Source organism: Equus przewalskii, chromosome 15 (assembly GCF_037783145.1).
Source record: "Equus przewalskii isolate Varuska chromosome 15, EquPr2, whole genome shotgun sequence".
NCBI classification, from domain to species: Eukaryota; Metazoa; Chordata; class Mammalia; order Perissodactyla; family Equidae; genus Equus; species Equus przewalskii.
Genome location: NC_091845.1, coordinates 20,013,390 through 20,029,171, shown reverse-complemented (window position 1 = coordinate 20,029,171; position 15,782 = coordinate 20,013,390). Strand labels below are relative to the sequence as shown.

General features: G+C 41.2%; 1 protein-coding gene across 7 annotated transcripts in view; it reads right to left on the bottom strand.

Annotated features, from left to right (window-relative positions):
• Nucleotides 1–762: 762 nt before the first annotated feature.
• EIF4E3 (eukaryotic translation initiation factor 4E family member 3) overlaps nt 763–15,782 on the bottom strand; it is a 63,660-nt gene continuing 48,640 nt past the window's right edge. For all 7 annotated transcript variants that reach the window (XM_070576809.1, XM_070576811.1, XM_070576810.1 and 4 more), the window contains 5 exons: nt 15,427–15,521; nt 13,805–13,865; nt 11,116–11,182; nt 7,570–7,725; nt 763–2,760 (listed from right to left, as the gene is read on the bottom strand). In XM_070576809.1, the coding sequence (XP_070432910.1) occupies nt 2,714–2,760; nt 7,570–7,725; nt 11,116–11,182; nt 13,805–13,865; nt 15,427–15,452 (357 nt within the window). In that variant the 5' untranslated portion in view covers nt 15,453–15,521 and the 3' untranslated portion in view covers nt 763–2,713. The remainder of the gene's footprint in view (nt 2,761–7,569; nt 7,726–11,115; nt 11,183–13,804; nt 13,866–15,426; nt 15,522–15,782) is intronic.

The window sequence follows — 15,782 nt, the reverse complement described above, 5'->3', positions numbered from 1 at the left end:
CCCCCATTTCCAAAAGGTGGAAAAGTGGGGGAGGGGGAGTTTTAAAATGGAGTAAGTTAGCTCCTCAGAAAGTGCTTAACAAAGAAAATTGAAATCTAGACAAGTTACTTTCAATGGATATTATTCGTCCTTATTTAAGGGATGTGACTTTCCCAATGTGATCAAGCACCTGAGGTCTGACAACCCAGGGAATACTGGGAGGAGAAGCAGCATCCTGGTTTCCATCAGAGTCCCTGGCTCTGCATCACAGACCCCAGGAATGACAAAGACAAGAAGGTGAGCTCTTGGGCTTCTGTATGGCTCTGTGTGTGGAGTACAGGCTCCGTCTGCAAGGACTTGGCTGAAAAAACCCAGATTCTACTTTAAGTTCCCACTTTCCCCAGCTTGGCTGGGATGGGTACGCTGGCCTACCACAAAAGTCACATGCTCCACAAAACATTTCCTTGTATCTCGAGAGTATTAGCTTCTTTAATCCAAGGAGGTAATGAGAGGTTTTTAAACTGATTAAATCAGCTTAGTTCATACAACGTCTCTCATGAACTAAATATTCAATTAAAACAATTTCCAAAGCAAAATCTGACAAAATCCTCTCTTAAAGTAACTTAGATGATAGGTTCTTAACCTAGGCAAATTAAATCCTTCGCACGGTTGGTATTTTCCACAGGGTCAGAAAGAGTTGCACAAGTTCTCTGGGACAAAAATCTACTTTGTGTGTTAAGCCATGTTTCGTGATCATAAGCAATAGAAACTAGAAAACATTAATGTGAGCCTAACATTCCTATTTATTTTATTTATTTCTTTTTACTTCAAAGGCTACATACATGCAAAATTTGAACATGTCATCACAATGCTTTAAATAAAGTCCAAAAATAAAAATACTTCAAAATCCATTTACTTATGGAAATATATATGACAATTATAATGAAGATAAGTCAATTAGATCCTTTTTTCTAATCTATCAGAAAAATACTTATATTATAAAAAAGAATTTTAATTCATGTCCAGAATAATTTTTTAAAATCCTCGATGAATAATTTAAAAACAAGTTGGATGTTAGTACAATGTTTAGAGAAATAAGTTCCAGGCTTTTGAAAAACGGATCTGAAATCCTTATACCTCATTTTGAAATCACTGGAGAAACTCAAGTTTAGAAACAAAGCATTTTTTCAAAACTATGATCATTGTTCTAGTGGTTGATGTGGTTAGTAAGGCAAGGGAAGGGCACAACTTTATAAATAGATATTGTTGAAAGTCCTTTAAAACGTTTGTATGGGAATTTTATTTACAAACACATGTTGGAGGCTTGAAGTAGCCCCACCTTTCTCTGCTGGTCAGTACTGCAAGAGGAGTTACAAATCCTGAGTCCAGTGAAGTTCTGAGTGCCTGGCCCTTCTGTGAAATGTAGAAGCATGCACTAGCTCCTCTGACTCCAGAAACAGCCAGCAGGCGGAAGCATGTTCAAACGGCCCCGCCCTTTTTCAGGTAAAAGCAGGAGGCCTGGCAGAGTGAAGAGAGGGCACAACTGAAGAGAGTGCAATCGGCACATTTTGAGTGAGTCTCAGTGTTCCAGAGGGTGGCCATTTCCTTCTACTAAAACCATTTCTTTATATAACACAATATATCAACAATTCCAAAAGTTAATAGGAACAGAATGCACTCAAAGTTCGACTCCTTGAATGTTCACATTCATCCTGGAAATCAGATTTAACTTCCTGCTCCTAAATGAGAAAGGGAGGGGGAAGCTGCCCAGGCGGGAGGACTATTGATTATTGGAAACCGTACAACGTGAGCAGGAAAAGGGGATCATTTAACAAAACGTGTTCGAATTGATTTGGAAAGCCTTAAGCGGCTGGTACACACACTCAAAATTTGGAAGCAGCTTAAATCCATCAATTAAAATATCTCCTCCTCTTTAAATCAGAAATATAAGGCTTCCTCTCGGGAGAAATTCTTTGCTACCACTCTACGTCTTCCTTTGAAATGGCCAAATTGAAATTCTAGTTAGAAATATTTCCACAGAGAGTCCGAAGACCTACAGTTCGATTTATATCCTGACAGTCAACTGTGATTATAGTTTTCATGTCAGGCAACCCAACTATTATTTTCCTTTCATCGCTAAAAAAGTCTTAAAAAGGAAAAATAAAAGATGTGTGTGCTGTCAGTGCAAAATCACATTAAGTATGGTTTTTCTTTTCCCTGGGACAGGAAAAAACAATGCCCAGTGCATAGTATGTAGGAATGTGTCACAACAAATAATCAAAAGACAGGTTTCACCAAGCTAGTATTCCTCCCAGTACAGTGTGCTTTTCAAAAGCAGTATTGTCATGATTATGCATATTCTCATTAACTAGGTACAGCAGAGCTACTTAAAGGGAAACCGATTTCTTGTGCCTCAATGAAAGGGGAGTGTAGAAAACAATAATTAGACTGAATAAGGAATTTAAAAGGGCAAAAAAAAAAAATCAGAGTGAAAAGAACAGAGAATTTAGAAAGCTGAAAAAAAAAAAAGCAAATAATGTGACGGGAGAAACCCACACGATTTCCCCCACCCCACCTGCCACTTTGAGTCCTAATTGCCCAATCTGCAAGGACAGAAACCCACTCTAAATTGACCAGCATCGGGCTTCGGCAAGTCTTCTCTTCACTCTCCCTCCTGTTAAGACCGTTTCCAAAATCAATCAGCAAAGGACAAAGAATTCTTTACAGAGTGCAATTAGTGTTTTCCACGTCCACCTTCAAAAGCATGATGCTCTTCATGGGCTAAAGGACAGAAAAAAACAAAAAGGAAAAAAAGGAAAGAAAACTTTAAGCGAAGGATGGGGCAACCCTTCTCTAAGGCATCTCATTCACTTTCCCCAAATGTTGGCAAGAACTCAAATACCTTTTTGTGCCAGTAACTGTTAGCTAAGGCGTGCATTTCCTGAGAAACGTAATAATGAAAATTAAAACAAGGAATAAACAAGCAGTGGGAATGCTGCCTGAATCTTCTCGCTGTGCTGGAGAGGATGAGTAATCCCGACAAGCTGATGGAGAGGACATGGGGGGCTGCAAGCAGATGCTGGAGGGGACTACGTGCCCTGCAGAAGGCATGGGGACCTGATAGTACCCAGGACAGGGCTGTTCACAGTCCAGCTTTAAAAATAAAATCAAACAAAAATAAAACAACATAAAGAACACAAGGGTGGCAGCAAGTCTGTTATGTCCCCCGCCACCTCTGAACACCCTCTGTGGGAAATGACGTTTCATTTAATTGATGGGTCTTTTATTTTTCCCAATCATGGTTTTTTTTTCATCCCTCCTGTCTGGCTTGCAAATGACTAATTATAATTAGGAATTCTAGAATAAAAGATGATGCTATCAAAAATATTTTCCGAAGACTTGAAATTTTATCAAGCGGAAGTGGGAGACGGGAGACCTAGGAAACACATAACGTTTCGTCCAAGGCAGAGGCCAAGTTTGAAAATCCATTTTCTGACTTGGTTGACCATCATCATAAAGCAAGGGCAGCTCCTCTTCTCTCAAGGGGAAAAGTTGCTGTGGTTTGGGAATGATAAAGTCAAGGGTGACTCAGGACCCTCTGGGCTTTGTCCCTCCACACCCTAACCCCACAGGCAGAGAAGGATGCCGTTGAAAGGCATCAGTGAGCTGGCCCATTTCACCTGTTAAGCCCCTCCCAATTCTGTTTTTTTTAAAGACTGGCACCTGAGCTAACATCTGTTGCCAATCCATTTTTTTTTCCTTCTCCCCAAAGCCCCCCAGTACATAGTTGTATATTCTTTTTTTTTTAAAGATTTTATTTTTTTCCTTTTTCTCCCCAAAGCCCCCCGGTACATAGTTGTGTATTCTCCGTTGTGGGTCCTTCCAGTTGCGGCATGTGGGACGCTGCCTCAGTGTGGCTTGATGAGCAGTGCCATGTCCGCACCCAGGATTCGAACCAACGAAACACTGGGCCGCCTGGAGCAGAGCACTCGAACTTAACCACTCGGCCACGGGGCCAGCCCCCATAGTTGTATATTCTATTTGTAGGTCCTTCTGGCTCTGCTATGTGGGACACCGTCTCAGCATGGCTTGATGAGCAGGGCCATGTCTGTGCCCAGGATCTCAACCAGTGAAACCCTGGGCCCCGAAGCGGAGCGTGTGAACTTAACCACGTGGCCACAGGGCAGGTGCCTGAATTCTCTGTTTTTCATATGGACTAAATTCTTCAGACTAATATGGAGTAGGGGGTAGGGAACAGGACCATTTTTCCTTCAGGATCATCCTGGATGTCACCTGAGCCTGCCCTTCCCTAGCATAAACAGTGAGAGAAACGCACTTTACCGCTCCCACGGTAACCTTGCGTTGGCCAAATTCCCAAGAGTGCCTTGTAATCCAAACTGATTTAATTGAACATTTATTCATGTAGAACTTCACAAATATTTTACTTTGTACGTTTTGTTTTTTCTTATTAGGAAAGATTTTTAGGGCAGACACCGAAGAAAACATGGTCTGCTCTGCAATAAAATATACAGTGCTACTGGGTCAAGTGGAGGAGCCACAGACCTCTCAGCGATGTTGGGCTCCAAATTATAAATCAAGAGATATGGACTGTTGGAAGGTTTTTATTACTTCCAAGTGCGAGGGACAGTCTGAGGCGGTCATGGTTGAGACACTGAAGTACTGCCATGTTGATGGGTTGTAGAGATAATAGAACAGAACATTCAGAATTGGGAGAGTTCTGGGAACAGAGGAAGTTCTGTCAGCCTTAGGCTGCCTTGGGAGACAGGGAATACAGAAACGCTTGAAGCCAGGAGTCAGCAAACTTCTTCTGGAAAGGGGCAGAAAGCAAATACTTCAGGCTTTGCGGGCCATGGATCTCTGTCCCAACTATTAACTCTGCCACTGTAATACCAACGCAGCCATAGAGGATAGTACACAAATGGGCTTTGCCAGGCGCCAGTACTCTTTATATACATATGGACAGTGAAATTTGAATTTCATACAGGTTTCAAGTGTTAAAAAAGAGTAGTTCTTCTTTCGATTTTTTCCAACCATTTAAAAATGTAAAAACCTCCTTAGCTGCAGCTCATCCAAAAGCAGGTGGGGGAAGGGGCCGATGTGGCTTGAGGTTCTAAACAATTCTCTGCTCTAAACAATTCTCACATCGGAAAAGACGTTCGTCATTCAGCTGCTCTGAAGAACCTAAGAGAATTTGCGGGGAGGGGGGTCTCTGTACATTGTGAGTTTCTCAGTCAAATAACCAATCTGAATGCAAATCATATCTAACGATCAACAGCCCGTTCCTCACCCACCCTGCTGGAGGCCTTCACGAATACGCCAGGGCTTTCTACGTGGAAAATCCGCCCTGTCACCTAGCTCCTGTACACTTGTGAATACTTACAGCAGGATCCTATTAACAAGATGGCGTAAAAGCGTGGACTTGGCCATTTCTAACTCAGCTCACCCTACGACTGTTCTTCATCATTTTGGGAATAAGATTTCTGCCCAAACCTCATTTTTCCAAATCAATTCTGCAGCACGTGGTGTATGACCCTACTGAGTAAAGGACTGCCTGCTTTCTATAAAATAAAGAGAATTGCTTGTTTTTTCCAACTTAGTTTTTTTGAATCATCTTTGAGTTTTTAAATGTTAATTTATGCCATTATGTGGATTTCTGCTGAGACCTGCAGCCAGTTCTGCATTACTCACAAACTTCAGAGTGGCCTCTATCTTTCTGGTGTCTATTCAGCTTGATTCAACCAGCCAGGCTGCAAAGCTCCCCCTTCGTTAGGCTTTTTTCTTGCCCCAGCCATCACGATAGCTAAGCAGTGACTTCTCCTTGTTCAGTCTTACTTGATTATGGCCGCTGCCCTAAAAACCAGCCTAACCACTCTGTGGCCTATTTATCTCATGAAACACTCGTATCATGTTGAACCTGATGCTAACCAACGTGTTCCCTGGAAATTTAATCAAAGAATTTTAGAGTGGAAGGGACCTTGGAGATCACTTAAGACCAACCTCCTCGATATTTACATGAGACAGAGAAAGGATGAGAAGCTGTGACTTGCTCAAGGTCATGCTGTTGAAGTGGGACAAAGGTCCAGAGTGCCTGATTTAATGATTCCAAATTGCTTTTCTCCTCTTTTGAGTCAAATGGGCAGCTGGTTCAAAGGTGGAAAGAATGTTTTAGCCCTGTTCATAAATGGCAACGAAACACACTTCCTTCCAGAAGCAGAGTTTCTGCTGGGGTTAGTCTTGTGGAGTGGAACAAGGAAAAGCCCCTCAGTGACCTTTCAATTAATATCTGGGTTGAAAATACAATTAATGTTCCCTAAGGAATGAAAATTGCATCTACAAATGTGCAATTTCCACACTGCACAGCCAATCAGCGACTTCTGCTGCGCCATCTTTCCATCTCTTTTATTGAAACTTTCATTTAAAATTCAACGCCCAGCCTTTCCTGGATATGCGCAGCCCCTGATCAGCCCAGCTGCTTAAACTCTCAATCATTCCGCCTGTGATTACATGATTCCTTCGAGGGAGGCCTTGCTGTTGACATCCTCTATCATACTAAGACAATCATGAAATAAAATCTGATTTTTTTCCTCCTTTTTGGCAAAGGGTTGGGAAAAGCAAAAGAATCCTGAAGTGTATTTCAGCAATTCTAAGATGCGTTCCCCCGACCCGCCCAACCCACATTTGAAGATCCCTAGAATCAATATGTGTCATAGTTTGATGGGAAGCCTTTTATTTTTCTTTTTTAGTAATACTAAAATAATACTTATCATCAAGGGCATCTTAGATTCAGTGAAATACAGTAGTTAAAAGAATTGGGTTATTGACTCTCAGCACAGTGTGCAAAATAGGAAATGTATCATATACGTGTAGGGCTGTCAATCCTTTCCTCTAACTCATTGTTAAAAGTGTAACCTGCTGTTTGATCTACCAAACATTGGTTTAATAGCACTAAGCTGTTTTCATTATGAAAAAGATGACTTTTTCAAAAGAGCACACAAAAGCAATGAACATGAATCATGATGGAAACAATGGTCCACACACCTATTCATACTGTTAACATTTTACCACTAGGCGTGAATGCTCCTCCGCTTCTGTGTCACGGTTGCCCGTAATGAGGAAGTACTAGCATTCCAGTAGCACATTCAATCACGCCTGTGCTCAGGAGTTCCTCCACAAATACAGATGTTACACATTATAAATTCCTATTTATGAAGGGATGATTGAATATCTACCTGCCAGCTCACATAATAACATTTTTGTTATTGTTGCTTCCAATAGAAGGCAATTTCTTCTGAGAATGACAAATGTAAGATCAGGTTTAAATTTTTGAAATAACAAATACAATATGCATCTCCTTTTCTGATCCACACGTTTAGGCGAAAATAAAATCTCACTTTAATTTCTGAGACTAAATTGGTTTTTTTTTAAACACTTGACTGTATCTTATTGAATTATTTTCTGGACTATAGAATTTCAAGTGATTCTGCCTTTACCTCATTTGAAACACAGTTTCTATCTTTAAAAGTATAAGAGAATAAGCTAGAAAGTAATAAGTGGAAATGAAGCACTTACGTTTATAAAATACTGCTTTAAAAGATATGTGGGGCAGAAGTTCATAGATCTTTTCTAAAACGGTCGCTTCACCCACTAAAGAGGCATTTACATTCCAGACTTGGACGACATCTTCTCGGTCTCGAACACTGACACTGACTCCTATGACTTCGTCATCTGAGGGGAAGGCAGGGAAAAAAGAAATAAGTGACAATTTCAAGTCTGCCTGCGTTGTTTTTTAAGCACTTATCAGTTTATCTGTAAGTTATGGATAAGAAGATAAAAAGGTGGCACGAGAGAACCTGTAATAAATACTGTTTCTAAGGGGAATTGTTGGACAAAAGCAAGTTAGTGGGCAAAAGCTGCAGCAGTCACATTGCATTTATCCAGGGACTTAGATAAACATAGTGTTCCAGCCAAACGATTTTCCAGATAAGTAATTTACCCTTTTTAACATGTTACCAAAGCTTTTTGACTATTTCTTACTGTTTTGTTGCGACTTTTTCTAAAGTGAGTTGCATAATACTTTGCCCTCGAAAGCCAAGTGAACTCACATGAACTTTTCCTCGATGCTTGACTGTCTTTGTTAAGAACAGCGAGTATTTCTCCTGACCTCCTGCCAAGCGTTCAGGGATCTTGGGGTGGTTAGTGCTATTTGCCCCACATTAACCGGCCCCAGACAGTGTGTTCTGAGTTGTTCCTTCTGCTTCTTGTGGTTTGCTTGTCTGCTCCTTCCCTGTTAATTCTTCCTGCTCTCTAGTGCTTCCCTCTAGCCATCCTGCTGCTGGTTTTGGGTTTTTTAACTCTGGGCTAGAGAATGAATGACCATCTGTTAGCACTGTGTATACAGCAAGAGTAAATATCTCTTGAGAGTGGCTCTGCTATTACAGTTTTCAGTGAATGGTCATGAAAGCATTTAACTACATCGATTAATGGAGGTCTTTTTCTCTTTTTAAACTAAATTCTGGATGTGGGGCTGCCTTGTAGACATTTGAGAACGTTGGCTGGATAAGTAAGGTTTTGTTGTACCTGTTATACACTCCCTTGCAGCCACTTTGTGTACAGTAATTTATAGCAAAATGATAGGGGTAAAGACTTTTGACTCCTGGTTTACATGTTTAGGACCTATTAATGAGACAGGCTCAGCTCTCTGCACTCGCTTATTCAGCATCAATAAGTCAAATGAGAAAGGTAAACATTATTGAAATTAGAAAATTTTGCTTTCGTTAACATGCTTTGCCTAATTTGTCTAATTTTCTGTAAATCTAAATATTTATGCCATTAGTTTTCCCAATTTTTTTCTGAAGGTTAAAACATTCTAGTATTCAGATACAATTTAAATAAGGACATGTTCAATTTACTTAAGGAGTTCATCTTTAGTAAAATAATTCTTCGCTCATCCTTCCTTCCATGCCCTCCCTCCCTCCCTTCTTTTCTTTTTAAATGAATTTGATCCTGGCTAACTGTGTATGAACTGACACTAAATGATTCCATTACATAAGTGTTTGAAAGCAGGAAAAATCAGCCTGTGGTGTTGGAAGTTGGGTTGGTGGCTACCTTTGTGGGACGAGAGGACAAGGAAGGATTCTGTGGGGTCAGTGATATTCTGCTCCTTGATCTGGAGGCTTGTTACAGGGATCTGCTTACTTCGTGACTATTTATCAGTCTATACACATCATGGTTTGTGTACTTTTCTGTATATATGTCACATTTAAACAAAAATTTCCAAAGAAAAAAATAGTACCTCATCACGGCCATCCATAGGAACTTATTATTCCATCAAGAAATGTCTTTTATGTGCAGGTTTCTTATTTTTTCAATTTACACCTTTAAAATATACTTACTAGAGCTTAATGTTAAATTTTATGTGAACATAAAATCAAGTTAAGAGGGAAGGTTTATCGTTCACCACTTTCAAGAATGACCAGGAAGTCACCAGATCAGCCTTTTGGGGAAAAATCGGCCTTCTGCAGTCTTTTGGTTTTGCCCATTTCCACACTGTTGGTCAGAGGGTGCTATAATTGATGGCTGCTAAACATGCTGAACTGTCAGTATTTCAGTTTGGCTTGGCTTCTGGGAACTGGGTGTAGCTCCCAGCCCCGCACTTTCGGAAACGGCATGGTAAAAAGGCTGCAGCTCTCATACAAAGGCAGATCTATCAGCAAGCGTGTAATCTTCATAAGCAGAATCAACAGCAAAACCCTGATTATTTTAGGGTACTGGCAGCATAAGACATTAGAGCTTGGAGGAGCCTCTGTTTAAAGATGGGGGAGTGAGGCCCAGAGAGATTAGCTGACTTGCTTCAAGTGGCAGAGCTGGGTTAATGGAAGAGTTAATGATTAATAGTTAATGGTCCTCTTATTTCCCAAGTCAACCACAGAACAATAGGTCTTCTTTACTCAATCCTGGCTATTTATTATTACTTAGACTATTTTCTCTGGTTCTGGAAACAGGAATAATTCATACAGAAACCTCCTCTCCCAGAAATTTATGTGTTTATAATTATGCCTAGGACGCATTTTTGGCTGCATATCGTGAGGTTGCTTAACTACTCCTTATGAAAACAGAAGGAATCTGTAGTTTTAAGACAATTTCATCTTAACCCAGGTTTTGCCTTAAGTGAATAAAAAGTGGTGTAAGAGGTAAGCAAAACAAAAGTAGAATTTTTGAAATGGCTAGTGAGATGAATCTGAAACTTGCTATGGCACTGGCTTGGCCTATGCGGGCTCCCAAAGAGAGCACCAGCTAAGAAATCTAAGGGCAAATTAATCAATGCCAACTAGTTAAGAAAAAAAAAAACTTAACTAAAAGCTGAACAAGAAGAAATGTTACTCTAAATGTTAACCGCAGGAGCATTCAGAAGGAACTACTCAAGAAGAAAAAAAAACTTTAAACAAGCAATTCGATTCTCTTCTTTGAGTGGTTTCATGATAAAAACAATGCAAAATAAAAATGTACTCACGGAGGCTCTCAGAAATCCACTCAGGGTTTGAAAATGGTCTCCAAAGTGTAGTCCTGAAGACCTTATATTTTAGTCTCAATTATGGGGTCACAGGTAATAATGCTGAGCGCATCCCTGCCTACCCTTTATACTTTCTTTGAGGGGGGACCAAGAAAGGGCAGGGGGAAGGGAGTGGTAGGGACAGAAAAGACTGTGCCTACCCAACCAGTAGACACCAAAGGCACTTTCCCCTTCTGGAAGAACTGAAATAGGAAACCTACCACGTATTGTGGGAAGAGCCCAACTGATACCAAATTTCCTTTTCTTTCTGCCTATTTATTTTGGACAGCTGGTTATGGCAACTATTAAGATGAGCTACAGGGGAAAACATATATGCATATACACATATGTACATAAATATAATATACACATGATATACACGTGTACATGCACATATAACAGAAAGAGGGCACAATCACATGAGAAAAACCTAGTAACTTCACAGTTATAAAATAACTTCAAAACATGTCAAAAGTCAAACACACAAAAACAAACTTCTGCAAATCACAAGCATGAGCCACACACACGTGAGCAGCGGCACCGACCGGAGCAGTGGGCTTCTTTACCTGCAGCTGCACAGTCTGTGAACTGCTCCCCGATAGTCGCTAACAACAACTCTTTCCAAACTGTGGACTGGCGTGGGAAAAGAACAAAAAACAAAAAAACAAACCAAACAAAAAAAAAAGGACACATATGTATTTTTAGACAGTTATCCTCAGGAGCTAAACAAGTCACATTCTCTTTAACTTCACATGCACTTTCCGTGCCCATATTTGGAGCCCGCCCACATCTCCAAATCACAGGCGTAAACACTCACAATAGTGTCACATATTGTATCGTTTTACAAATAACTTTACTCAGATAGATACAAGTGATCCAAAGTCACAGACTCCGTGTCCAAAAAACTTGGTGTCCAAAGTTACAAAGCTAATTTCTAGTGAAACTCCTGATGAAGTTCAGAAGAATGAGGGAAAAATGCATTCAAATGACATAACCTTCTGGTTTCTTTACCACTCACTGCCTGAAAATGTATCAACTGGTTATATTTGAATGCTATTAGTCAAATCCTTCTCTTCAAAACCCTTTCCTCTGTTTTTCTTGCAGTTTATAAGGTACTTCAAGGGTTATACAAGTAAAGAACACTTAAGGAAATTTCTTTTCTTGACTACTAAAGACTTGCAAATTTCCATTCACTTGAGACAGACTGTTTATGATAAGAGACAGAACTTTACGGGTAGACGTATGCAGTTCCCTGGAAGAATTAGTACACACTTTCGTCTACTTCCTACCAGTGAGAAAAACTGGAGACCCTTCTACTTAGGACTACTAATGCCATCCAATGAATAGCCAGCACCAACTCACAGGTTACTGGAGGCCTAAAAGTTCTAGATATTCTCCATCAAAACGTTTTTGGTCCCGTTTATCTTCCTTGCCACAGTTCACAGGCTCTGAACTCTCCCAGAACTGGGTTTGAATTCTGACAGGCTGCTTAGTATCTGTGACCTGGGCAGGTTATCAACCTCTCTGAGCATCAGTTTCCTTAGGTGCAGAGGGAATAATAACAAGGCCGACCTCCCAGGGTTGTTGTGACCATGACATTAGTCAACAAATGCGTTCAAAGGGCTTAGCACTGTGATTGCAACAAAAGGACTCAACATTTAAGATCCATTCCATAAATAGCTGCGTGTTTGCTATATGCCAGGTGCTCAGTACACATTAACTATAATAAGAGTGTTTATTACCATGTTCTAAGGAGTTGAAAGCAGCCTAGCTGAATTTTTAACTAAGACGATAGCAGTTAACCATGATGACCTCTCACTCTCAAGGAGGATTTTCTTTTCTCTTTCCTAGACCTTCCCTTCTGGTCTACTTGTCTGCCATGTAGAGAGCATCCTTTCCACTTTCTCTCTCTCCCATGTGCAGTCTCTTACACGTTAGGGACAAAGCTGAGGGTGGAGAGAGGAAGTTAGGGGAAGGGAAAGTTCCCTGTCTTGTTTTGAATTCAGACAAGGCTGGCCACCAGACTCCCACTTGGTGACGACAGAGTGGGCTGAACTACTTGGGACGAGGACATTTGTACAGACATGAAAGCACTATTGTTTGTGACTGAATGTGGCCAAGTGGGCTAACAAGGAGAGAAAGGACAAATGTGCCTTTCAGCCACTTTTCATCGAATGCTGACATCACGATTGTTTCTACTAGAATTCAAAGTCTAGTGTGAGTAAATAAAAGACATGAAAAGGAAAGCTTGTTCTTCTTGAGATGAAAAACAACTTACCCCCTCTCCCTCTCTTATATTCTCTGCCTTCCCTCCTGTTTAGAGGGGCAGGAGGAGCTTCCTAGCCCTGCCTGGTTTGTTATTTGCTCCCCCGACATTTTTTATCATATATGCCAAAGAATCGGCAAATCCTGGAGCTACACACCTTGGTGATAGTTTCCATCTTTAACAAATAAATCTGGTCCTATCTTCAGGTTTGTGCTTACAGTGAAATGGCTCCAGCTTAAACCTACGAGTCCCTGGAGACTTTTCAATTCTTTGAGCTTATCCACATGAAAGAAACCAGGAAAAGGTGGCAGTGGGTAGCATTTGCCCTTTCATCCATTTTCAAAGAAGCTTTTTGGTTTCCCGGGGCTTAAGAATAAATCTGAATGTTCATTCTCAGTCAGTACGATGAATTAGACCCCAATCTTGGGAAATCTAGGTTTCTGAGGCTTGCAAAGCGGTGTCCCAGCAGACCATCCCACCAACCAGGTTCTCCTCAGCCCCAGAAGGAGGCCGGGCACAGCCTCCCATGAAACTGAAAAGAATGGTGAGATGCAAGGCCTCCCGAGCATCCCCATTCCCCAAGCCATGGGCATTTTCAGAACTGCTTCTGCCCCCCGGGGAAGAGGGACGGGCCTCGGATGGGAAGGATCCTGCTTCTCACCATGTAAACCTATTCCTACAGGTTAGTTATGGCTGGTGAGGAAAAGACTGCCATAAGCAGCTTTTCTGGAAAGTTTCCAGGCATGGAGGTCTTCAGACTATATGATACAGTCATACTCTTAGACCATTTCTATAGAGAAACACAATAATACATTTTCAAGGTGACAGTGTAAGGCAGAAAATCACCAAGGTCAGAACGAAATCTCTCACCTCCGTCCTATTCTGAGACTACAAGGCAGACTGTCTAAAAAGCACAAGATGCTCATCATATGCACTCAACAACAATCCCAAGCTTAGCCAGTCCTTGAAAGGGATCAGAACAAACCTACCGTGCTGTCCTTGGGAACTTTCATCTTCCATACGCCACCCTTTGCATTACTCTCCTCTTCCCTGGATCAAAGACCAACATTTAAAGTTATACCCAACAATTAAGTAGTTCTATAGACATTTAAGTTTAATAATAAATGACATTAAAAACAAAAAACAACGGCACATTCGTCAATAAATTCTCCCCCAGTCCTCTTATTGTAAAGAGAAGCAGATGAAAGAAAAAGGAAGAGGGTGGAGATGGGGAGGGAAGGAAGTAGGATTCAGTGGCCACAAGGGCAGGGAAGGTGACGGGACACCAGGTTCTCATCCTCAAGGAGGTGGGGATTAGATTTCCTAGACTTTCTGGGGATGGACAAATTAATACAAATGCTTCACCTGTGTGAAGGCCTTTCCATTTCGCAGGCCTAAGAGGAGACTTGGCCCCTGTAGTAGGCATCGCTGTATTCCCCTGTTTAGTATCTGCTCCCTTTTCTGGTAAGAGCACCCCGATTTCCCTTTAAGGAGCTACTTGTCCCCTACTTTTATGTCAGACCCATTTCGATAGGGTAGATTCCACATCCTAGCTTCAGAGACGGGTTTATGACCCAGGGCTGCCTATAGCACACTGCCTCTTCCTAGTCTTTGTGATTGGCCAGGGAAGGAAAGGCGACCCATGGTGGGCCAATGAGAGGCAGCCCTGGCATTTTATTGGGGCTGGTGAATGCTGTCATTGGTAACCTTGTAGGGTGTAAGACTGGGGCTTACGAAAGCCATTTTGCCACCACAAATGGGAGAGCCTGCCTGAACGTTAAACCAACACAGAGGAAAGCAAAGACAATCTGACGGAGAGCGTCAGATTCCTACTAACATTTGAGCACCCAGATCTGCCAGAAATCAGCCCTACCAGTGGACGTCTCAGTTGCAGGGGCAAAAAAACTCCATTTTCTCCCTCAGCTTAGGTTTCTGTCATATGCTATCAAGTGAGCCAAGATATATTTCTATTTTAGTAAGGAGTAAATAACTTAGAAGAGTTGGGGGACATGATATAAGGATTTATTACTAACTGGGACTCCAGCCTAAGTAAACTGGCTTACTGCCCCCACCCTCATCACTACACTAAGCTATTACAGGACGCCTTCCCCTAGGCCCTGGGCATGATCAGTAACACAGACTTTCTATGTGGTCCATGAGACAGATATGTCTGAGGTGATGTGATCTTTGTTCAACCATACAATAGACGTGGAGACCACATCTGTTCCCCTCATCTCCCCACCAGCCAATAAGCTTTTTCCCTCCACTGTCCGAGTCATTGTTGAACGAATGAAAGAACCAAAATGAGGCAACACCCCATACAGAGACCTGCATCATACCTCAGTGTGCTAATAATGACTACTTATGTTGAGACTGCAATGGGGTGCTCAGTGGGGGAACACTGAGGCACTGACTCAGCATCCTAGAGCCCAAGGTGAAGTGGGTAGTGGGCAGGGGCTTATTTCATAATTAAGTAATAGCTAAAATTACTCTCCAACATCACTGGGAGAAAATTACTTTGGCATTCCAATTTGGCATGAAGTAAATATTTTAAGGGGTTCTCAGCCATATCCTTCCAACCTTTACCTCAAATTACATGTTAGACACTTACCAAAGCGGTCGCCTCTCTCCTCTCATTAAATGATAACTACATCTCAAAGGCAGGCTAGTCACAGGAGGAATATTATTGTACACACTCCAGAATATCTTTAAAAGAAAAACACTTTGTTTAATACACCCAGTATTGATTTACTATGCCACTACATTATAAAATTAATGCATTAAAGAAAAAAATCAGATTCTCATTAAGTCCGATCTATTATAAATAGATTTTTCTCAGTATTCTTCCTAATTTTCTGCTAGAAAATGTAACATAACATTAAAGAATGTTCCTTGCTGAAGTCGGGCCAAGTTCTACACTTCAGGAAGCTATGGTTGTTAAGCAAACATTCCTATGCAAAGTATCTC